This window comes from Rhinolophus hipposideros (genome assembly GCF_964194185.1).
Source record: "Rhinolophus hipposideros genome assembly, chromosome: 24".
Taxonomy (NCBI): domain Eukaryota; kingdom Metazoa; phylum Chordata; class Mammalia; order Chiroptera; family Rhinolophidae; genus Rhinolophus; species Rhinolophus hipposideros.
Window position 1 is genome coordinate 4133411 of NC_138070.1, and position 25205 is coordinate 4158615.

Genomic DNA, 25205 nt, shown 5'->3' on the forward strand with positions numbered 1-25205 from the left:
AACGCGCCGGAAGTGGAGTGCGGAGCCGCGCCGCGCGCTGTCAGTCTCTGTGGCTCGGCGCCCGCGCGGTCGCCAGACTCGTGCAGGTAGCGCGAGCGGCTCCGGGCCCCTCGGGCTCTGCGGTCCGGAGGGCACCATGGACGACAAGGGTAAATCGGGAGGGGATGGGCCTGCTAGGACCAAAGCGGAGCCGCTCCCGGGTCCCTCCACCTCGCACACCCAGGCTGGGCTCCGGGAGAGGTCACTTTCCAAACTTAGGTTGCTCTGCTGGATGTGGTCCCTCTAGTCACAACTAATCTTTCTCGCTGCTCGGGTATCCAGGGGATGGTCTCGGAGAGCATCTGCAGACACGCCCTCTCCCCACGCTTCTTTCCACTGCCCTCGTCCAGACAAGTGAGACTTCGAAGTGTCAGGTCCTCGCCGTCTTGATGTCCCCTTATGTGGGATAGGAATCAGACTCCCTGCTCTGCTGGATCTGGTCCGTGTCTGATGTGGTCGTCTAGTGTGGCGATCGAAGTGTTTCATTAAGTGAAACACAAGGGCAAACTTGCACGTTAAAGAGACAAAAGGGGGCTGCCCTCCACATGCACGTAAATAAGTCTATATGTGAACAGGCTTGACTCAGCCTGGACTGTCCGCAGGGGGACAGGAGAAATTGGTAAGATGGTTGACTCTGGAATTCTCTCAGAACTTGGGGTCAAGGATAAGAGGGAGAATGACCTTTCACTGTCATTCAGCAGCTGTCATCTCTAGTCCCATCAACATGTATCCTTCCCCTGAAAGCCAAACACATGAAAAGTAGTTTTTAAATCATGTTGCTTCTTAAGGTCAGCAGTTATTGACAAGCTCTCGGGCCGTAGATCCTGATAAACGAATATGATGAGTCACTTTTTTCTCTCTTCTCAGAGTTAATCGAATACTTTAAGTCTCAGATGAAAGAAGATCCTGACACAGCCTCAGCAGTGGCTGCCATTCGGACTTTGCTGGAGTTCTTGAAAAGAGATAAAGGTAAAGAGGGTCATCCTCAAACGCTGGGCCTTAGGAAAGTCTTCTAATAACTGTTACAAGTGTAGAAAGTGAGAGATATATGTGTGTCTACACAAGGTAATGTTGCCCCAAACTCAGCTTCTTCTTCGTTTCAGTCTTCCTTTTAACCTGGAGCGAGTCCTCGTTACCATTAAATTCCCTTTCGTAAATGAAATATACTTTGAATCAAGAGTCACCATTTTATATCAAATTGACCACGAAGCTTAAATTATAGCAATAGTTCAGCTTTACAACTGTTTATTGAGCTTATGTCTTGTGCCAGATTCTATGCAGATGCTACAGAGAACATTCCAGAATAAATTCTGGTATTAAAGTCATTCACTGCGATCACCTACTAATTATGGCATTCTAAATGTAAGCATCTGGGTGTGGCATGACATCTTGTATAAGCAAAATAATAAGGCCTTCTTTAATCCAAAGGGCTGGTCTAGACATACGTGTCTCTAGGACAACCTCCAGTGTCTTCCCATTGTACTTAAAACAACATGCAAACACCTAAGCCGCCTCACAGACCTCATCTGCCACTGCTACGTAATTTCCTTCTAGGATGTCCCTCACTGAACTGCATTTCAGCCATGCTGGCCTCTCTTTGTTTCTCATGCTAAGTTTGTTCCCATCTCAGGGCCTTTGCACTGTTCCTGTCTGCTCCTGGAACCTTTCCCACTGGATCTTTATGCTGCTGGATCCTTTCTTACTCGGGTCTCAGTTTAAGTGGCCCCCACTCCAAGAAGCCATCCCTGTTACCTCCAGCATAGCTTCACCTTTCTCATCATTCTGCTTTTTTCTGTCCTCATTACAATCTGTAATTAACTTGCTTGTTTCTTTGTGTGCTAGTTTCTCGTCAGCCTCTTCCACTAGAAAGGGCATTCGATCAGAGCAAGGACACTGTCTGTTTTCTTCACTGATACATCTCTGACATCTGGAATAGTGTCCAGCATATAGTATGCACCCAGTAAATATTGGTTGAATGAATGAATGAATCACAGACCCACCAAGGGGCTGTGATACGAAAGTGAACATCACATTCGTTGTGTGATCAATCCAGGAGAGACAATCCAGGGCCTGAGAGCGAATCTCACCAGTGCCATAGAAACCCTGTGTGGCGTGGACTCCTCAGTGGCCGTGTCCTCGGGTGGGGAGCTCTTCCTGCGCTTCATCAGCCTTACGTCCCTGGAATACTCTGTAAGCCCCTACCACCCTTGCATTCCTTTTTTGCTTCTCTCTTTGGCTGTAAATATTCTCTGCTTTGCCTGGATCTTGCGCTGCCCCTCATTTTGCTCTTTTCTTCCTAGGATTACTCCAAATGTAAAAAGATCATGATTGAGCGAGGAGAGCTTTTTCTCAGGAGAATATCACTGTCGAGAAATAAAATTGCAGATCTGTGCCATACTTTCATCAAAGATGGGGCTGTGAGTAGATATCATGTGTGGTAATGAAGCAAGGATTCTGGAGTGAAAGACTCCTGGGGTAAAATCCTACCTCTGCCACTTACTTGCTGTGTAACCTTGGACAAGTTCCTTACTTCTTTATGCTGCAGTTTACTTATCTGCTAAAGAAAGGTGATAATAGCACCTACCTCATAGGGTTGCTGCAGGGATTAATAAGATGGTATGTGTAAGGACTCTGCACTGTGCAATAATAATTGATATTATTGTTATAGGTGGTTGTCATTTTAAACAGGCAGAGAACAACACTGGGACAGCATGCATGATTCTTGATTTAATAAGGTGTCTTATTAAAGAAATATCTCTATTATTGGATATGTACTCAATCTGAATTAAATCAACACAGAACAGCATTTGTCACTGGTTAATACTGTCTGTCTTCCTGCTGAAGGTTAGCACTGGATTGAGATTTTGACTTAATTTCAGATGCTATTACAGAGATGCAAAGCTGCCTACTGTTTAAAAGTGAGGAAAGACAGGAACTGCAAGTTTAGTCAGTCTCCCAGCGCAGGGGTAATAAAACTTTTATGATGTCTCTCCCACCAGCATCCCTCCTTTGCGCCATCTAAGCCTCCACTGACCATAAAATCTTTCACTTGCGTTTTGACTCTGAAATCGTGTCGTTTTATTACCCTCTTCCCAACCTTTGAAGTATGTTATTAAATAATAAATGACATAATAGGTGTGAGGAGAACTTGTACAAAAGCCAGTTGCAAACAAAGCCATTTTAGCCAAGTGGAAGCAAGATTATGACTGCTGTCTCAGAGGCCTCCTTTCGGCCACGCTGCTGGCATTCTGTGGGGTTCATTTGCACCCATGTAGTTTAATGTGGGTACACCTGCCTCGGTGCTGATTTACACTAAGTCTAGAGCAGAGCGGCTCAAATTTCAACATGCAGAGGAACCGCCTGGAGATCTTATTAACTGCACATTCTGATTCAGTAGGCCTGGGCTGGGGCCTGAGAACCTGCATTTCTAACAAGCTCTCGGGTGAGGCCCAGGAAGCAGCGAGGGAGCTATGTCCATCTGGCATTGTGCCGTCCTCTATTCCTTAGGACAGAGGTCACGTGTAAGTGCCTACAAATTGTATCTGGCCCACAATGGGCGCTGTTTATCCCAGGGTTTATAAATTACAAAAAAAAAAAAGTTAACTAACTTTAAATACTGGATTTTTGGGCTCCTCTAGAAAAATCAGGTGATCTGACAACAGCCCACCCAGCCCACTGCATTTATTTATGCTCCCTGCCTGGTGCCTGTAGGCCAAAGTGTGCAAACCATGTCTTAGAAATAGAAAAAATAACCCAAAGGAACCTAACAGAGCCTTCAGATATAAAGGCTTTTGCCCACTGTTTGGGGATTCTATTTCTGCTGTGGGAAAAAGGAGACCCATGAGCTATTCCTCTGGCAGAAACCTTTTTCAACTTATATGTGGACTTAGAACTCGTTGTGCCATCAAGACCTTTTCTTCTGATTATAGTTGATTAGTGAGAAAGCATAAGCCTTGGGGTCCCAGAAATGTGCATTAGAGTGGCCGAGGGTATGGTTGACGGTCGGGAGCATCCCCACTGACAGAGCTTTCTCGGTCCACAGAAAATATTAACTCATGCCAACTCCCGAGTGGTCCTGAGAGTCTTGGAGGCAGCTGTGGTGGCCAAGAAGCGTTTCAGTGTGTACATTACAGAGTCACAGCCTGACTTATCAGGGCAAGTATCTTTCTGTTTGCTTAGGGGCCCAGCAGTCATTTATTTTAAGGAACAAACTGAGGGTTACGATCCATTGTAGGAGGAGCCAGGCCATGGCTCGGAAGTGCCCGTCCATCCGCCTTGCCTGGGCCTGGGCCTGGGCCCGGATGAAAAACCACTGAACATACAGTAGGTCCCAGTACAGGATCGAGGGGTTTTACTTAATAGTGAAATCAGAGGAATAGCAGGACATTGTGTCAACTGAAACATTTTTATCAAAGAACACAGTTCACATCTATCTATCCAGCAGATAATGACATGAAAATTTTCTTTTTTCTGAATTTGCATCTTTTTACCCAGAGTCCCCGAGACTATAGTTTTCCTGAAACACATACTTCCTTCTAAAGACCCCAAATTCTTGTTTCCTCAGTCCAGTCTTGGGATCTGCCCCTTCATCCATTGACATTACCTGAGTTTCAAGCTAACATGTTTTGTCATTGTCCGTTAAGTGACTCATCATACACCATTGTGGGACTTCCTTGGATTTTCTTTGATGTTCTCAAAATGTCATTTTCAGTAAGAAAATGGCCAAAGCCCTCTGCCACCTCAATGTCCCGGTCACCGTGGTCCTGGATGCTGCTGTTGGGTAAGCGCCTGGTTTCCCCAGCCACAATTACTTGTCCTCACCCACTCCCAGGGTTGGCTTAGAGTGGGGTGTCCAGATTAAAGGTTTGAGTCCCATTCATAAACCTGCACTGGTTAGCGTCCTGCCTCTTAATTGATAACTGTGTTAAATCAGCAAGCTCGTTACAAGGTCTTGACAGTGTCCACAGAAGACAGGGCTGGAGGGTGCTAGAAGAATGGGCGTCTTTTATGTAGTACTACAGTGCAAAGGTCAGAAAATGTGGTTAGTGTTCCCTCTTCATCTGAAAACATGGGTGTCCTCGGTGGTACTCTGGAATTCGTCAGCTCACCCATGCAACTTAAACCCACGTGACATGTCTGTACCTCACAAGAGAAAACAGGAATAATAATCCCTTGGAAAGAAAACACATAAGGCAGATGAGTAAGGAAATTGGGGATGTTTAAGGATAAGCATTTTGAAGAATTCTAATTGCTCATTTTGAAAGGTATTTTGGCCTTCACCCTACCAGAAAGATTCTTAAATTGTGTGACACTTCTTTCCAACTTCAGATCGTAATAGGTTTTTAAATTTCGGTTTTGTCTGTATTGAAGCAGAACAAAAAAGAATGCACCTCATGTAGTAAGGGTAAATACCAGGCCGTGAAATTCTGGCACACATGTGAGCATGTACTGGGTGGCCAGGAGGCGTGTACATCTTACTATGGGGTCGTGATCAAAACGGGTGTTAACGCCTCCGGCAGCAGAACTGGTAACAATGCAGGCTTGTCTCATGTTAAGTGCTCTTTTAAATAAAGTTAGTTACGGGAGGAACTTAACATGGTGAAAATGGAATATTAATCTTTGCAGGTGGTGATGCTACTAACGAGAGCCAAGAAAAGACTATAAAACAATTTTTTTTTTAAATTTCCGTAGCTATATCATGGAGAAAGTGGATCTTGTCATAGTTGGTGCTGAAGGAGTTGTTGAAAACGGAGGAATTATTAACAAGGTAGGAGCGTCGGTTCTCCACAGTTCCTGTTTAAGGCTTGGCGATGTATTGTGGACCCAGGACACCAAAACAGTGTTGTGTGTTATGTTATTCGGCCATCTAACCCCGTGTGGCCTCAGGGCTTCGTCACTGCATCGAGCTGTTTCAAGGTCCTACACACCACTGCAGTGCTCAGCCCAATTTTGGTCAGATTTCCTTCTGCTTTGAAGATTCATCTATGTAAATGAAGAGAATGTAATTTATATTTTCTCAAAACATGTTTTAACAGAATTGGGTGTTGGGGTTGGTTTTCTTTTTAACTGAACATAATCATTTTTAAGTGTACAGTTCAATGGGATTTACGTTCACATCGTCGTGCAACCATCACCACTGTCTGTTTTCAAAACTTTCCCATCACCCCAAACAGAAACTGTCACCATTAAGTAACATTCACCATTCCCTACTTCCCCCACCCCCTAATCTAGTGTATTTTCCACCTCCATGATTTCTGCCAATTCTTGGTATAAGTGGAATCATATCTTTCCTCTTGAATTTGGCTTCTTTCACTTAGCATGACGTTTTCAGGGTTCGTGCAGGCTGCAGCATGTATCAGAACGTCATTCCTTTTTATGGCTGAATCATGTACCACTGTATGGATGGCCCACATTTGTTTATCCATTCATCCTCTGATGGACGCTTGAGTTGTTTCTACCTTTTGGCTGTTGTGAATGCTGCTGTGAACACAGGTGTACAGTTATCTACTTGAGTTCCTGGTTTCAGTCCTTTTGAGCATCTCCCTACGAGTGGAATTGCTGGGTCAGATGGTAATTCTGTGTTTAGCTTTCTGAGGAACCACCAGAATGGTTAACCCACCAGCTGCACCATTTTACATTCCCACCAGCAACATGCAAGGATTCCAGTTTATCTACGTTCTTACCCTCACTTACTTGGTCTTTTTAAAATTACAGCCATCCTAGTAGGTATAAATCAATATCTCATTGCAGTTTTGACTTCCATTTCCCTAATGACTAAGGATCTTGAGTATTTTTTCATGTGTTTATTGGCCATTTGTATAGCTTTGGGAAAATGTCTATCCCGTTTTTTTAAAAGATCGTCTTTAATTCCAAAGCCAGAATTACATGTATTACGTTCACCCACATACTCTCTGTTGCTTCCACTTCAGATGTGCTGTAAGATCTCATTCTCCACTTTCTGACTTCCCAGATTGGAACCAATCAGATGGCCGTGTGTGCCAAGGCACAGAACAAACCTTTCTATGTGGTTGCAGAAAGCTTCAAGTTTGTGCGGCTCTTCCCGCTAAACCAGCAAGACGTCCCAGATAAGTTCAAGGCAAGAGTTTGACATATTTGAAGGGGTATTTGAGTTTAAACAAAAACCTTTGAAAAAATGCTGTGCTAACAATGTTCCAGTAACTTACTCATTTCCCATTGCTACTTTCTCCAACATATGGGATACAAAGACAAGTTGGTGGTTGTTAGACTCACCGAGTCTAATTTGTCCCCAAGACTCACAGTCTAATTTGTCCCCAGAATTTCAGTCTCTCACTCACTTAAGCACTAGATACCGGCTGAGGAGGCAGGAGGGCTGGCGGTTAACAGTCCAAACTTTGGCGTCCACTGTCTGGGCTCAACTCCCATCTCTGCCATTTCTGACCATGTGACCTTGGGCAAGTCCTTTCACTTGAAGTTCTGAACTTCAGTTCTCGGTACACTGGGGTAACAGTATTATCAGTTAGGACGAGTCTGAGATAATCCATGGGAAGCGCCCTATAAATACTGCTATACGGAGAGGCTGGAGGAATTAATCCAGCACACAAGTGACGGAACACATGGTACAGACATGATCTGCCCTCCTTGGCAGTGTGCTACTCAGCAGGCTTCTCCCCGTTTCCAGAGAGCACGTCCGGGGAGCCGCACACTGACTGCTCAGCCAAGGTCCCCGGAGTGCAGAGCCCTGGACGTGGGGCAGACTAATGTACGCTTCCTCTCTCCTCAGTACAAGGCAGACACTCTAAAGTCGGCACAGACTGGACAGGACCTCAGAGAGGAGCACCCGTGGGTCGACTACACCGCCCCCTCCTTAATAACACTGCTGTTTACAGACCTGGGGGTGCTGACACCGTCAGCAGTCAGCGACGAGCTCATCAAGCTGTATCTGTAACCACTGGGTCCATCACCGCCACGCGCAGCTGATGCAGTTGGGGCAGGGTGAGTGCCCTCACCGCTCGCTGAGCCAGGCCAAACCGGTTGTTTTTTTAATGAAGACTTACGGACTAAAGACTTAAAATCATAAGTCTTGAAGAATTTTTTATTCATTTCAGTCCCAGTTAAATATGTTCATGGTTCCCCAAAAACTCAAGCTAAATTGTGCTTAGTTTCCACATACTTTCATTCATTTCCTATTTCCAGAAATACGCGTTCCATTATTGGCCACTTAACTGATAAAAGTGCTCAAGTCTCCCTCCCTTCACCTTCCCCACACTCCAAACTGATCTGCCAAAAGCAACAAAGAGCTGCAGGCCGGAAAAGGCGGGTGTTCGTTCCTACTGCAGCCAGGAGCCCCTTCAGTACCTGACGAACGGCTGCACGGGACACGTGGGCCATGTGGGGCCTTAGAAGAAAGGCGGGAAACACTTGCTCAGTTGGCATCAGGCTTGCAGTGCACACGAGCCAGGGGCTGCCATCCCCTGGGCAGGATCGAGCCAAACAGGGTGTAAACTCCCCAGAGAAGCGAAGGAAGGCAGAAACAGCATTTAGCAGGAGTATCCTGCATGGCTCACCACTTAGGAAGATGCCTTCCAGAACATCTGTAAACTTCAATTCTGTGTCTATGAAAGATGTCAATCTTAACATGTTTGGGACCTGAACAACTTTTAAAAATTGGACTTGGGAACAAATGCAGCATCTTTTCAAATAAATTAAGGTTTTGATATAGCGTTGCCTCAGTACTGAGAGCTGACCGTGGGCCCCGCCGTACTGGCCCCATTGGTGATGACACACTCACACATTTAAGATACAGCTGATTAGAAGGAAATAGTTTATTCAACAGAAGGCAGAACAGTTTTCTTTCCCAGAACATGACTTCCTGTTTCTTCAGATACTCCCCAAATAAAACAGGACTGGGGACTATTCTTAGAAAAGGAAAACCCAGCCACATTATCTGTGGTGTTCTGTGCAGCACATCACAGAGATACCTAAGTCCAGGGGTAGGGACTCCTGGGGAGGCCAAATGCCTGAAAACCTGAGGAACTTCCAACAGCCCACAATCAAGTATACTTCAGTATCTGTATGTTAAAAACTAAGTATAGGGTGGATGGTGGGTCAGTGGTTACAGTGCAGGGCTCAAAACACCAAGGTTGCCAGTTCGATTCCCACATGGGCCAGTACGCTGCATCCTCCCCAACTAGATTGAAAACAACAACTTGACATGGAGCTAATGGGTCCTAGAAAAACACTGTTCCCCAGTATTCCCCAATAAAAATTTAAAAAATAAGTATAAAATAGCCCCAGAAAAATGAGCTCTCATTATAGGTGACCCATCTAAATAAATATCAACCTTTACTATTTACACCCAAATGATTTTACATTTTCTTCCGCTGGACGTCTTCAAGGCTGGTACGTATTTAGTAAACTATTCATGAGTGTGAACCCCCCTTATGTCTCCCCAGTCTGAAGCAACAGCTTTCAGAGACGCTTTCATGGACGCTGCTTGCATGTTGCGAAGTCGTACGTTCAATGAAAGCAAACGTGAGTGGCCCCATGAGGGGTCTGTTCACGTGAGGCCTGCCCGCGCGTCTCACCTGGGGCACTGGGATCAGCAGTCGTCTCCCACATCTGAGAGCCAAAGATCTCTCTTCACTGACCTTTTGCCACTCGTCAGCAACCCCTTCTCAAATTCTTCTTCAGTGATTTTGCCTTTTTTAAACTTTTTCAAGAGCCTTGTGTCATTAAGAAGTTCTTCCATGTCCTCGTCTTCGATATCAGAACCCTAAGTGCAGAAGAGACCAGAAAACCACTGTCTTAGCAAGTGTGCTACATGAAACCAGCAGCTTTTACTCGGGTGACCTGCTCTCCAGTCTGCTTCCACAAGCATTGCGTTCCCACCCGAGTCACCAGCATGACATTTCAGAGCTCCCCTCAATTCCGATCAAAAGGTAACTATTTCAGTAAAATTTGTTCTGAATTCTAGGTTGAGTATGTAAGTAATGAAACTGCAGGCATTACCTCTTCCCTCTTCCTTTTATCGCTCATTTTCTTCTTCTTTTCCTTTTTGGCCTTCTGCTTTGACCAAGCTTTCGTTTTTATGAATTTTTTTCTCCCTTCATTCTCGGTTTTCTCTTTCCTTTGTTGCTGCAGTAGTTTCTGCCTCTGCTTTTCTCTAATCTTATCTTTAAATGGAATGGTGTCTGTGTTAATGTCCACAGGCACAAAATCTGGAAACTGCTTTCCTCTCAGTTCTGGCATCTTGGGCATTTTCAGGAGGGCAAAGCCTCGAGCGAGACCAGCAAAGTCAAGGTCTAGTTAAACCAAAACACCAGTGTTAGCACAGCCAGGATGGGACCATGACAGCCAGCCCAGGGGAGGTCCTTGCAACATCACCTTTTCTAACGAAGTAAACTAATGGATTCATTGTAATTAGAATGAAAATAATTACATTTTTACTAAAAAGGAATATGCAGCAGCCAGTTTATTCTCTGTCTACTCAAATCCTAAGAAGACTTCCTGTTAAATGTTGAAAAAACATTAACCCTGACATAAGCTTACAATTTTTATAAGACAAACCAATTTCACACTTGTAATCCTTGTAAAACCATCAGATGTTTAAGGTGGAGACACAATTACATGAAAAAGTCCAGGGCCAGCCCGGTGGCTCATATGGTTGGAGCGCTGTGCTCCTAAAGCCAAGGTCGCTGGTTTGATTCCCACATGGGCCAGTGGGCTGCTCTCTCTACAGCTAAGATTGTGAACAGCGGCTCCAGGGGGCCGCTGAGCAGCCGGAAGCCAGCGATTGGCCTCAGCAGGGGGGAGCACAAAGCTCATAACACCAGCATGGGCCAGGGAGCTGTGTCCTACACAACTAGACTGAGAAACAATGGCTTGAACCAAGAAAGGGGGGGAAAAAAAGTTCATCTTACCCTTTAATCTGAAGATGAGGCTGCATTCATGCTTCGCGTATGCCTGGACGAACGACACAAAAGCTTTCATGCCCTTTTCAAACACAGCTCTGTCCGCCAGGGCCATGGACTTGAGCTTTGGAAGGAGGTCTACTGTGTGTTTCTGGAGTTTCATCTCCTGCAGGGGGCACTGTACAGAGACCATTGTCAATTCTCTGGCTGGAACCACCTCAGTCCCAAGACGTCAGAGCCAGTGCCAATAAAACCAAAGGCCAAACAATTCATTTTAATCTCAAATCGGAGGCCGTGAAGCCCAAATCCAACCCAAGTATTTCACATGGTCCAAAAAATATTTTAAATATTTTAAAGAAAATTTTAAAATCAGATTTTACATAACAATCCTGATTTCTGATTAGAAAGTATGGCAACAGTCGGTCCACGTTCCCAAATAGTGACACTCAGCATGGGCCAAGCAGCGGCTGCCACCCTAGATGAGGATGGCGTCTCCCTTAAAGCCAGCCAGGTTCCCGCATGGACTTCACCAGCCTGGCCCTTGGACTTGGCAACTCCAAATCTAAATTCCTAATCTAAGCTCCTAATCTAAATTCCACACCACTTGCTGGAAAAGAACTTTTCCAAGTACCCCCTCACTGGGCGGTCTATGTGAAAAGAGATGACAGCTTACTTTTTGGTTAATTGCCAGGAAGGTGATGTATGACTCTTCCATGGGAAGGAGGAACACGAGCGCACTGCCCCCATGGCCGATGCGGGCTGTGCGGCCACAGCGGTGCACGAAGGCACTGTGAGAGAATGAACACAGGACAAGGACATGGTCAGCATGTGACGATGGCTGAGTGGAGTACAGGCCTGGGGCCGCCAGACTCCACAGCTCATTCCCAACTCTGCCACTTACTAATGTTGAAATAGAAGAGTTGGCGATTAAATATACATTGAAAACCAGGCAGGATTAAGACATTTAACGTGAACTATAAAGCTTTTAAACTCATTCTTCTCTGATGGTATAGGCAGGACATGGTCCTAACAGAAAATCTGGGAAATAATGAAAAGTATAAACAAAGACAACTAAAGGACCTGTAAGCCCTCCATCAAGAAGTAACCACTATTACTCAGGTTGTATTTACAGGCTTTTTCTAATGTTTGGAAGCACTTATTAGGAACATGTGCTTACCGTGGGAGAATAACTGAAATTTCACGTACAGTGTTAGGTACTATTTTCCTTTAAACATTCTACCATGTACATTTCTGCAAGAACTTGAAAAAGTATTTGAAAATACCTTTAATCTGTGTAATATGGTTTCACTACTGACATACCACTGACTCAGCCATCTGCCTACTTTTGCCATTTAAAATAATGTCTGACAGTCCTCATTTGTTTACTTCCCCAGGCTAGATTCCTAGACAGAGGGTAACATTCTATCATTCTGTACCTTGCATTGCTGGGAGGGTCGTACTGCAAAACCCAGTTTACTTCAGGAATATCTATTCCTCGGGCCATCACATCAGTGCACACTAAAATCCCGCTAGAAAATGAGAGAACACATTCTGAGTGAGGACGTCACCATTTTCATCACCATCAGTCTTTACTAATCTCAGTGACGACAACAGTAATACACAAGTTCCAGAACCTCTCACAGAAGCAAATATTTAGTAATAATGTTCATTTTTTTTCCTCCTAAAAATCTCTAGGGCTTTAGAAATTCCCAATCAAAACAAGAGTTGGGGAGGAGACAATAAAAGGATCCTTTAAATTAGCATATTTCCACTTGAAAAAAGAAGCTGTAGTGGGTCAAATCCCTTACAGCCGCTTAAAAAAACAATTGAAATTGTCACTCCCACACTGAGGTATAAGTCGGTTGTACCACTTTGCCCGGCTGCTTGTAACGTAGCTGGGATGCTCGGTAATCGCAAAAAACAGAAAAGCATCATTTATGTCACAGTCAAGTCACGGTCCCTGAGACACATGCTCCCGACTGTGCAGACAAGGGCTCAATGACTTCAAGCGGGATTTAATGGTTTGCACCTACCACTTTATTCACCCATTTAACAGATAGTTACCAACCCCCCACTGGCCAGGCCCTGGGCCGGACTCGGGAATCCAGGAGTGAACATATCACACAGGTTCCTGTTCTCGTGGAGCTTAAACTCTAGCAGGAAAGTCGGCAGATACAGCAAAGTTAATGGGGTCGGGACAGAGGGACGGCTCGGACATCTAGACAGAGAAGGTGTGACAACGGGGCTGGAGGGGGAAGAGGGCTCCAGGCCGGGAAAACAAGGCACAGAGGTTTAGAGGCAGAGGGACGTGCAACAGTGCACTGCGGCCGTGATCGGCTGCCCCCGCCGAGCCACCCACCTCTGCAGTTTGCGGAAGTCCATGAAGATCTTGTTGCGCTTGTACTTCATCTTGCCATGAATGCACATGACCTTCACGCCCTTCACCAGCGCCTCCAGGGCCTTGCCGTAGTATTCCACGCAGGCGCAGGTGCTGCGGAGGGACAGAGGGCTCAGTCGTTGCCATCGGTCCTCCTACAGCTGGGGGGAGGGAGACCGTGAGCACCCGCTGCGTGATGGCCCCATCCTCTGGCGGAATGCGGCGAGTGGCTACGAATGTCATCCACAGCCAAGCTCGAAATCTCGAACCCTCTCTGCCAATGAAAGGCCAACCTTTGGACCAAATCCCTTAAGCATAAGCTAAAATCCCAAAGATGTATTCCCACTGTCTAAAGATGTTCTAGCAAGGGGGATCTCCCAGGCCCCCGAGAAAGGAACGAAACTGAAGCAGTCGTTCAGAACAAAAACAGTGTGGCGTCTTCTTAAATATAAGTAGTTTTATAAGACTTCAAACATTCCTGCTTCCCCTTTGGGGAACTGCTTCTTCCCCCATTAATGTGATCCCCCAAGGCTCATCAGGTAACCCCAGTTCGACCAGTCAGATCCTCTCCTAGACATTTGGTCTCGGCTCTGAGTCACCCAAGGACAAATGGAAGGGAGCAGGGTCATCCCAATGAGAATATGCCCTAAAGGGGTGGCCACAGAGATCTCTGGGGCTCCCGGATCCCGTCTCCCCAAGGGCTGGGCACCCAATTTCTCTGAGTGTGTGAGTTCCCTATGCAGCACCCTTCTAATAACGTTTACCCTAAACCCCTTTGATTTGGAGGGATTCTAACGTGACCTCACATCCTTTTGCACATGAGGGAACAAGCCTACAGAGGGGCTGTATGAGAGGCAGAGGCGGAGCCAAGGTTCAATTCCTTCTGCAGTGTTCTTCCCGCTGCAGGCTGCAGGATTCCAATCAGGGCTGACTCTCATCTACTTAAGTAGTCATGCCAAGTGACGTCACTGTTCCCACCACAAGTCACGTGAGTACATAATAAAGCAGTTTGACACACTGAGGGTCACAACCCACACATCCTGAAAGTAATCCAGTGGGTCCTGAAATCAACTTAGTGAGTCTGGACCAGAACAGAAAACAATGCCTCCCACTTCATTCAGTGCACTGTTCTGTGAAATCTTTGTTATCAGTTTCGTGTGTGTGTGTGTGTGTGTGTGTGTGTGTGTATCAGTTTACATTTTTTAACTGTGGGTCAATACAGCTAAACATGTTATTGGTAGAATGAAAGATGGAAAATAACAAAAATTCTTTTGGTATTGCCAAAAAGACACCAGCACAGGTGTATCTGAAGGATGGCGGGAAAGCCCAAAGAACACACACATCCATTCCTATCTTGCATTCCGACAAGAGGACAAACCCCGCAGTGGCAGACACTGGGCTCGCAGCCGTTCCCAACCTCCTCCGCCCTCACTACAGAAGCTGGGACAGCTACACACTCACTTTCTCCACCTTTCTGAAGTGAGGGGCTGCGAGTGACCACCTTTGGCCCATAAAATGAAAGCCGAGTCAGTTAGGGAAGAGGGCTTTCTGAGAAAGTTTTTCTCTCTTCTGATGAAAAGGGATGTGTATAGCTAACACTGCCCTTCCCACGCCCTCTGCCTTTCCTCCTTTATCTGCTTTCCATGCAGACAGGATCACGGTGGGACAGTGATCATCTGGAAACTACCGGCTAACACACAGGAAGGAGAGGCCAGGACAACTGCAAAATACCAACCCTGACGTTGCTGAGACGTAAAACAATGTCAGGACCGCCTACCTCCGGCCTTTTGACAGGAGAAAGATAAACCCCTCCTACTTGAGCCACAGAAGTTGGGCTTTCAGTTCTTTGCAGCCAAAGCATTCCTGACTGAGAGACCATCCTAAATGGAACTCCAAATCTGAGGCCTACATACACCTGTGCATTCTGGGTGAGGCTGAACCCCCATGTCTCCTACCAGAGTCCAGAAGCATTACCTGAAGAAGACCAGGTGCTTTTCCTGCTTATGATTTCGAAGGAAATGTACCAGCTGATTAAATTTCTCATCGGTCTTACAGACCTACAAAGTAAAAAGGAAACCTTTAATAAAAACAAATTTATAGACAATGATAATCCCCACCGCTACTTTCAGTGTCAGCCTTAAGTTTTAAGGAATCTAATTTCCTGCATGAGCAGGACACTGGTCAGAATGTTCATGGGTCCCCCTAGCCCAGAATAAACACCAGGATGTGCTGCTGTCACACATAAGTCACAAAACACAGAACTGAGCGACAGAGTCACCTAATCCAGTAGTTCCCAAATGCCAACACACAGGCAGTCCCCATGCCGGCCTAACACCACCTCCAGGGAAGGCTGTTAAAATGCAGGTTCTCGGGCACAGCATACCGTACAGATAGATGGTGGTTCAGCAGGCCCAGGAATTGACCAGAAATCCACAATACATAAGAGATCCCAGGAGACTCTGATGTATAACCAAGTTTAGAATCACTGCTCTAAAGTGAACACAAGTTTCCAGAAAGGAATGTACATCATTATTAGAAAGACCTCCATGGAGAGACACAATCGAGTACTCCATTCAGGACCCTACACTAGGGACATTTAAATCCAATGGAATGCATTCCCCCATTTTTACCAAAACCAAATTCTCAGCTTGGAATTTCTCCCAAGCATCTCTAAATGCGATCACTTAAAAGAACGCACAATAGCAAAGCCAACAGCAGTCACAGTGGTGACCAAAGCAGTCACGGTGGTGTCCAAAGCTAACAGTCAGTTACTAGTGCTTCCATGTACTCAGAACTGGCCAAACTCCTTCATCTGTATTAATAAATGAATCCTCACAACAACCCCATCAAGTGGGTATGACTTAATTTTTGAGCCCCCATTTGACAGGTGATGAACTGGTAAGTTCATTGAGTTCAGTTATTAAGGGACAAAAATAAGATATGCACCCGGCTCTTAACCACTGAACTATATACCAAACTCCTCCCTCGCCTGGGAAAAGCCGGCCTCCTGACTTTGTCGGCCTAGCCTCAGGCAGATACCATGTTTCCCCGAAAATAAGACCTACCCCCCAAATAAACCCCAGTTAAGATCGTCAGCCAGACGGATGCATTTAGTACATTATGACGATGTTCCAGAAGAAGATGACATGACTGTATTTGGATAAATGTAGATTGTTGTACATGAAAAAATAGGACATCCCCTGATGGAGCAAAAATTAATATAATTAATTTTTCGGGACAACACAGTATGTGAAGGCCACGTTTAACACCCTGTCTGATCTCCACCATATCCTCCAGGCAGCTGCGCAAAAGGCAGTTTCCGATTTGCAAATTCTCGCCACGCTTAGTCCCCAGCAACAGGGACACTGCTTTGGATACCAGCCCACTTCCTGGCAAGCGTGCAGCGGTGTTCACGGGCTGAGGAAGCCCGCCAGTCGCAAGGAAAACCTGAACCCTGGCTGACGTAGACGGGCCTTTCCAGCAGTGGCAGTGGCCTGTGGGTTCTCCCAGCTGCCTCCTGGCCCATCCCAGCGATGGGAGAGAACAGGAAGAGGGGCAGCCTCGTTACCAAACAATCACATTTCCACAAACCCTCCCACTGCTTTGAGCAGAATCACAGCAGGGTTTACTGCTGCAGATTCAGCTATTCCCAGGTGCAGATCAAAACTACCAAACATTTAGGCTACAAAACAGCAGACCACTGTCACGCCACAGTCTCCTTCAGAGGAAGTCCATCATATGACTGTGTGTGTCACCTGCGTGTCTGGCTGTGTCCTTCTCTAACTCAGGCTCGTTCTGACGGGCCTGGGAACCCAGTGTTTCCAGTGCCCACACCCAGCATGCCCCACGCATGCTTACTAGGAATATTCAATGGCTTGGGGGCAGGAGATATATACACACTGTCCTTGGAGACTGCTTAACATACACTTACGGCCACGTTAACTTACTCACTCATTCAACAAGTATGCTCACCCATATCACTTGTCCTGCTCAGTCCCCAAACGCATTTTAAAATATACCACAGGGTATTCTATTATAGATTTACTTTCCTAGAAAACTGGAAGCTAATCCCTACAACACTCATCATTGTTCTTTGTTGCTTATTTGCTTTAAGAGCTTAATGTGTATTAGTGAGAACACTGTATCATATTGATAAAACATAGACAGGGAAGGTTAAGAAAAAATTAGGGAATCATTTTTTGAGGAAGAAGAAACACAAAAATCTAATAAATTACTAAGACAATCATTACAATTGATCATTTAAAAGGAAAGGACTAAGCTTACTGAGAGCAATTCAAATAAAAAAATAAGTTTTTCATTACATTGCTTTAGCTTAGAATACTTGTTTTATTTCTCGCAGCTTTACTGAGATATAATTGGCAGATAAAAGTCATATATATTTAAGGTGTGCAATGTGATGATTTGATATATGTACACAATGTGAAATGATTACCATAATCAGCGAAACTAACACATACAACACACCATATAGTTAGCTTTTTCTTCTTGGATGAGAACACTTCCGATCTCCCCTCCTGACAACTTCCAGTCCACAATACAGTATTGTTAACTGGTCACCACCAAGCTGTATCTGAGGCCCAGTCACCATCGCACTAAACGGCAGGACTTGTGAGAACATCAATCAGGGCTCACCATGTAGTAGTTCTCCAGGCGGGACGGAGTTTTCTGGGTGCTGCTGGCTGCCACCCCCTTCTCCTTCACCGAGATCCGAACAGGGTTCCGGAGGCCTGCTCTCACCAGGTTCTCCACTTCCTGCGTCTGTGTGGCGGAGAAAAGGCCTGTTCTCCTCTGCTTTGGCAGAAGCTCCAGGATGGTGTTTATGCTAAAAAAAAAAGAAAGAAAGAAAGAAAGAAAAAGGGTGTCAACTTAACCCCTCATATACCAGAATAGCCAACAAATAGTGCATTGTGATACTAAACAGGTCTTTAAAAAGACCGAATGAGAAACCATCACAGTATTTACAGGAGGTGTTACTGAGAGGTGAGATTATAGGTGATTTTTATTTCTTCTTTATCACTTTTTTCCAAGGTTTCTCCAACATAAGCATATAATTATACTTTCATAACGTGAGGCAATTGAGAGTAAAATTAAGACATAAAATTTTTTGAGACTAAAAACCACTGAACTGTACACTTTAAATGGGTGACTTGTATGCTACCTGAATTATATCCCAAAACAGCTGTTTATAAAAAAAACACCTTACAAGAAACCACGAAGGAAACCGCGTCTTAAGAAAGAAGAACTGGAATTGAAACTGTGGGTAGAATTTGAAGGACCAGGCACCCCTAATGATTTGACGTGCAGATGTGACTGCTAAGGACAGTTCTGAGGTAATTTTGCTCCCCTTTCCACGTCCAGTATCACCCAAAGCCAGAGAAGCCCAACATCAGTACCTTGCCTCAAACCCCATGTCCAGAAGTCTGTCTGCTTCGTCCAACACCAGGACATCCAGGGCCCTCACACAGCTGACCAGGTCCAAGCCCTCCGCCTTCCTCCGGAACATGTCCTCCAAGCGGCCTGGAGTCGCCACGACGATATTCCCACTTGGAAAACAAAGTCAACATTCACTGCACTCTCTGATCTCGGGGATACTGGTGATTCCAAAACCAAGTTTTGTGTCCCCCCCCCACCCCACCAAAGGTCACCTAGATCACAGTGAAGAGAAAGGGGACAGGAGAGTGGGGGGACAGTGCTGCAGGGTGGGAAATGCATGGGCTTGAGGCTGAGACCCAGGGTTGGGGTCAGCAAACTCCAGGCCATCGGCCAAAATGGCCTCCGCCGGTTTCTGTGACATTTTACAGGCGGACACCCATACCCCTTTATTCACGCGTGGCCTCTGGCGACTTTCACACTATGACAGCAGGGCTGACAGTTGTGATAGAGACTGTGTGGTCCACAAAGCTAAAATGTGTACCATCTGGTCCTTTACAGACGTGTACAGACCCCTGACCTAGAACAAGTCACTCCACTACTGCAGGCCCCAGGTAACTCATCTATGAAATGAGAATGTTCACAGAAGTAGAGATAATTTGAGGTGTAGAGCACCGACTGGCAGACTGAAGGCCAAATGTGCCCCCACGGAGTGGCCAACCTGCAGGAAGTTTTTGTAAAATGCAAATTACATGCCAACAGTTAAAGAAGTCTGGAGATAACACACACAAACCTAGAATTCCATATTCTTTTTAAAAATTCAAAATCTGGCAATACTGAGCCAGAGTCCCACATGGCAACTGGAGATGAGTATTCGGGCATCTCCTCGTCAGTCCCCACCCAGCCCCCTGCACACATTTACACTTTCCTCTGACCCTGGATGAATGTGACTCTGTGACCCCTGCTGGAAAGTATCTCGTGTTATAGCTGGAACACAGGGAACACTCAATAAGAGAGAGTTCTCTTTATAAAGATTCACTAACAAATTGGGCGTAAAACCTATCGCTGCTCTTCACAAACCTTATTCATGGTGGGACTGAATAAAATTCGAAGGGGTGAGGACATCACGTACTCACACATACATTCCGAATGTTTGTTAAACACCTGTTGTGAACTCAGCACCATGCTAGATAAAATGCTTCAAGACAAATTTTACTAACCATTGTCACCCCAATACATTCAATTTAAAATATATACAAGAACAGCAGAGAATTGGGAAAAAAAATGCTGCCAGACAGACACCATCCCAACTTCCCCAAGCCTCCTGGAGATACAGAAGCCCCCGGCTCACGCAGAACGCAGAAAAAGCCAGGTCACTGCAGCAGGTAGGGTGGCAAGGGGGTGGCAGTGGAGAAGTGGCCACATAAGCTCTGTACTAACAGGGCCAACGGGAGCCACTAGAGAGTTTTCAAGGAGTGACATGATCAAACTGGCATTCTGAGAAGGCCACTTTGCGTTGCTATGTGGAGAGTGGGATATAAGAGAACAAGAGTAGAAATACAGATGAGAGAGAAAGCCACTGCAGGGTCCAGGAGAGAAATGAGAGGGAGAGATGGCGATGGAGAAAAGTTGATGGGTCAGAGGTACACTTTGGAGAAAATGCAAAGGACATGGTGAAGGTGAACTGTGAGGGGGACTGGCGGGGACGGTGAGGGATCAAGGCTGACTCCCAGACTTCAGGAGTACCACACGGGTAGACAGATGAACGGGGAACGCCAGATGGAGGGAAGCTCGGGAGGAAAATTCCAAGCCCCCGTTTTAGGCATGTTTGTAACAGCTGTGAGACACTGGGGAGATGCCAAGCTGACAAGTGGATGTCTGTAGGTGTGGGGCTCAGGGCAAGGTCAGACACACCCCAGGAAGGATGAGAGCACTTAGAGCTCAGAGAAGAGCCAGGGCCCTGAGCCCTGTACAGTCGCCTGGGGAGAGCCAGGGACCACACCCCAACCTCCCTTCTCCTGCAGGGGTAAGGCTCGCTGGCCGGGAGTGTCCATCAGGGTCAAAAGGAAGGAGCCAGCAAGCAAACTGGGAGCTGGGCCCGAAAAAGAAACCTTTTTGGGGAGGAGGTGGTTCCTAAAAGGGGAGCTTCCGGGTAGGCCCAGACCACGCATCACTTTCTCTTGGGTTCAGTGCCAAGAGCAAGCAAAGGAAGGAGCGGACACAAACTTACCCTTGTTCCTTAAACCTCGCAACATCTTCTCCAGGATTCCTGCCTCCAATCCAGAGAATCTGGCTAAAACATAAGCAGATCTTTGAGCAGGACAGGCAAAATCACAGCCATGGCTAACAGGGACACTGCATCCAATTTACCTGATCTGTGGGAAGGGCTTTGTGAAATGCGACAGGACCTCATCTATTTGAATAGCCAGCTCTCGAGTGGGTGTGATGATTATGGCTCCAACCTGCCCAGGATGGGGGAAGGGACACGATGAGCAGTGTATGGGGCAGTGCACACACACACGCACACACACACTGTACCCTCCACCTCACGGAGGAAGCTCCCAGAGAAACAGCGCTCCCTGGGCTTGTTCAGCAGCATCCGCTCACGGCGCATAGCAATGACTTTGAATCCCAGTCAGTTCTCGTTATTCACAGCAGTTCTTTCTGTTCTATAAAGCACCGTGAACATGAATTAGTGAATACCAACCACCGCCCCCAGGATAAATACAGGGTGAGGTTCCGCTGAGCTTCTAGTCACAGGCTTATTGACCAATCAGTATGTGAGCTTGTTTTATGTGTGTTTCTGTTTCAAGATCTTATTTAATATACGTGTATTGCTGGTTCATTAACACTGACCTCACAGCCACCAGCGCTGCAACTCACACCTGAACGAAGCTTATCTGACACCCTGATTTCTCCGAGGCACGTCACAGCCCCCCTGCACTCAGGGACACGGACGGCGCTCCAGCACTTTGCTTGGGGCCATTTTAACCAGCGAGATCACCAACAGAACCACAAAAATCACGCCAGTAAGCAGACCGTGAAAAGGACCCCTGTTACCGTGAGAGCTGAAATAAAGGCAGAGCATCCATCGCCTTGTGAAAACTGCGCTGCGAACGGGCACAGCAGGCCACTCAAATCCAGAGAAGCATGAAAGCACGGGGAGTACTGATCTGGGAGCTTCAAGTACATTTTACCAAGTAGACAAATGCACAAATACAGCTCTGCGAATTACGAGGATAGACCAGCTTCTTACTCAACTGCAAACTCTCCGATGACGAAGTGAAAACAAATCACTTAGCCATCCTTACCTGATTCTTTTTTAACTTCTCTTCCCTCCTCAGAAGAATTTCCAGGATGGGGATGACAAAAGCGAGAGTCTTCCCACTACCCGTGACCTGAAAGGGGAGAAGGTGAGGGGTGGCTTTCCGGCACAGCTCATTCTGGAGGGACCAGGACAGGCTGCGTGGACATAGTACTCACCGCTTCTGCAGCGACATCTTTGTTTTTCAGGAACAGAGGGATGGTTGCAGACTGAACAGAGATGGCAAAGCACTGGTTAGAGAATGGCACAACTCCACAGATGGGTCAAAGCCCTAGGAATGTCTTGGGTGGCACTGGGACGCAGTCCAAAGCAGACTCTGAGCAGTCACAATGGGGCGGCTAGAGGGGCAGGCTCAAAGATACAATGGCAACGGTGTCTGCACAGACGTGCGTCGCGGGAACGAGCTGAGCGAGATTCCGAGACCTGAATTCTAGTCTTGCCTTGCCTACGTTTCCTCTCTGGACCAGGAAGAGTTTGAAGACAATGAGTTTTAAGGTCCCTTCCAGGTCTAGCACCAGAGAACAATGATTCCAATCAACCCTCTCATTCTAAACCCTGTGCAGGGCCTCCAGGTGTTACGGGAAGCCTGTCCCTTCGGTTTCAGCAACCAGAGGCTAAACCTGAAGCAGACTTGGGGCCTGGCTTCGAGGTCACCCCTCCAGGACCCCACTCCTTGCTCCCTGAGCCCGACCTCACCCCTGCACAGCATGTCAGACTTTTCTAACAGCCTCTGCACAAGGCTCCAGGCCAAAATGTCAAAAGTGCAGGGATTGAGAAACTCTGCCCTAGACCACTGCTGTCCAGCAGAAACAGATTAGACACATAGGTGCTTCCTAGTAGCCACACTAAGAAAAAGAGATGAAGTGAATTATCATATTTTACGTAACCCAAACTATTGTCACATCGACATATAATTAATATTTTAGGAATGAATGAGGTGTTTTCTATTCTTTTTTCTCACACTAAGTTTTCAAAATCCACTGAGCATTTCACAGTCAGCGCACATCCCAACTGGGACTCACCACATGTCAACGGTTCAACAGCCACGTCTCTAGTGACAACTTTAGTGGACGGCACAGGCCTAGACTATCAGCTCTGATGGCAGAGATTGGATCTCACTGGCACTACATTCCCAAGGCATGGCACACGGCACCCCCAAGTTTTATCTCCAGCGCTGCCTGCTTCCTCCACATCTTTCCCGAGGAGCTTACAGACATCTCAACTCAACATTCCAAAACAGAACTCTCTTCAGTTACCCCGCCCAGCCTTCCTCATGTCAGTAAACGGAACCACCATCCACCAAGCCACTAAGGACAGAAAGCTGTGGGTCCCTTTAGGGTCCTCTCTTTCGTTACCTCCTCCTTCTGGTTTCTGGTAACCAGAGGAGGGGGTTACCAGCAACCACTGGTCCTCAAGAACCCTAAAGCTATCTTGAACTTGACTTTTCAATACCCACGGCTTCCTCTCTACTCCAAGCCCCCACCACCTCTCACTGACAGCGGCCTCCTAACTGACCTCCTTGCTTCTCCTCTTACCCCTTTAAAGTCCATTCTCTACCCAGCAGTCACATCCCTTCCTTTGTTGCACAGCTTCCCATAGAAGATGGCTTCCCACTGCATTTAGAACACAGTCCAAGCTCCTACAAGACCCTGCTTTGCTCATCTCTTACACCTCCCCTGATGCTGCAGCCACGACGGCCTTCTTCCTGTTCCTTCAAGCCCACGTCCTCCTGCCCCGGAGCATTTGCACTGGCATTTCTCTGCTAGAATCCGCTCCCCCCGCCCCAGTCACCCCACAGCCAGCTCCTTCTCCTTCAGGTACCAGAGAGGCCTCCCCAATGCCCTGTCCTCCCTCCTATCCTCTATCTTCTTGTCACTGTCCATCACAGCAGTCTTGGTTCCTTCAAAATACTTATCAGCAACTGAAATTATCTTATTCCTTTACTCCTTTCTCTCTCTTCTGCATGAGAAAATATGGCCCATGCGTAGGGACCAACACTACAAAATCCGCAGAGCCCAGAAACAGAGTACCTGATATGTCCTCAATACATTTCTTGAAAAAGAGAATAAATTTGAACACTTCACTTAACCCATAAGATGATAACAATAAAAATAGCAGGAAACATTTATTGAGCCAGCTCCCGTTACGTGCCCAACGCTGCCTTGGGGAATCCCCACAACGACCCTAGGAAGCAGGCAACGTGATTGTTGTCACTTCGCAGAGAAGGGAAATGAAGCACAGAGAGGGTAAGTCACTCGCCCGCGGTCTGACAGCTGGAGGGGGCAGGGCCAGGCCCGGAACCAGGCACGAGCGCCCAACCACGGAGGTGGGAGGGGTGCGGTGACCCCGGCACGGGCGCCGCCGCCAGCCGCCTCTGCCTGCCTGGCAGCACCCGAATCTGGGCAGCCCGAAGACGCGGCCCAAGTCCCAGCTGGACGGGTGGAAAGCCCAGGACGCGCGCCCTAACGCTACCACCGCCCGGCCGGGTCCCGTGCAGCGAGAGCCCGGCCCGCCCGGAGCCCGCCCGTCCCCACCTGCCAGCTGCGCAGAGGACCCTCCTCCCGCGGGCCACGCCGGGTACCTGCACCGGCGTCATGTACAGGAAACCCAGCTCCCGCAGCGCACCCAGCACCCGGGGGTGCAGCGACACCGGCAGGGACTCCCAGGACCCCTCCGTCACGTGCTCCATGGCGCTCCCACCGCCGCGGGACGGCTCCCGGACACCGCCAGCGAGCACTTCCGCTTCCGGCCGCCTACCCGGCCGGCCGGAAACTTTGCTCCAGCCGCTGCGTTCCGGAGCGCCGGGAAGGCCCCCTCGCCGTGGTCGAGTGGAAAGCCAACCTCAGCAGAGAGAAAGCGGGCGGCGGGGGCCAGGCCAGGGTGCTGCCATTTGTTCGGAGTAGCCACCTAGGCTAGGGGCGCCTTTCCACACCCAGCAAGCATTTCGGAGGGAGGGATTCTGCCGCGGCTCTCATTTTTTCCGCCAATTGGTGGCAGATGGCAGCACAATACCGCGTGCTGGCCAAAGGACAGTGGAGCGAATGGGTACAAACGTACCCCAGCCCCCGCGCCCCAGGTTCATAGTGATGCAAAACAGGGTTAACAGTGGGGCTCCAATGCCTGGTACATAGTAACTGTTGGTTTACTTCCGAGGAAGTTACCGTCAGAGTCCTAAGAACAC

At 47.3% G+C, this 25205-nt stretch overlaps 2 protein-coding genes across 4 annotated transcripts; one reads left to right on the top strand and one right to left on the bottom strand.

The window, feature by feature from the left end:
• Positions 1-10468, top strand: EIF2B1 (eukaryotic translation initiation factor 2B subunit alpha). 2 transcript variants are annotated; one of them, XM_081036710.1, is made up of 10 exons: positions 1-149; positions 907-1008; positions 2093-2229; positions 2340-2456; positions 4082-4194; positions 4751-4819; positions 5731-5806; positions 7010-7135; positions 7802-8013; positions 9474-10468. In XM_081036710.1, the coding sequence occupies exons 1-9, from the start codon at positions 137-139 to the stop codon at positions 7964-7966; spliced, it is 918 nt and encodes a 305-aa protein (XP_080892836.1). In that variant the 5' UTR covers positions 1-136; the 3' UTR covers positions 7967-8013; positions 9474-10468. The 2 variants fall into 2 exon arrangements, with proteins under 2 accessions (XP_080892836.1, XP_080892835.1); XM_081036709.1 differs by lacking the exon at positions 9474-10468 and having other exon boundaries at positions 7802-8175.
• On the bottom strand, positions 8826-24759 carry DDX55 (DEAD-box helicase 55). 2 transcript variants are annotated; one of them, XM_081036705.1, is made up of 14 exons: positions 24606-24759; positions 22183-22233; positions 22011-22097; positions 21070-21161; positions 20930-20992; positions 18723-18872; positions 17962-18151; positions 15283-15365; positions 13291-13422; positions 12368-12460; positions 11605-11719; positions 10941-11109; positions 10030-10322; positions 8826-9793 (listed from the first exon to the last, which is right to left on the bottom strand). In XM_081036705.1, the coding sequence occupies exons 1-14, from the start codon at positions 24711-24713 to the stop codon at positions 9620-9622; spliced, it is 1800 nt and encodes a 599-aa protein (XP_080892831.1). In that variant the 5' UTR covers positions 24714-24759; the 3' UTR covers positions 8826-9619. The 2 variants fall into 2 exon arrangements, with proteins under 2 accessions (XP_080892831.1, XP_080892832.1); XM_081036706.1 differs by lacking the exon at positions 22183-22233 and having other exon boundaries at positions 24606-24729.
• Positions 24760-25205: the final 446 nt, after the last annotated feature.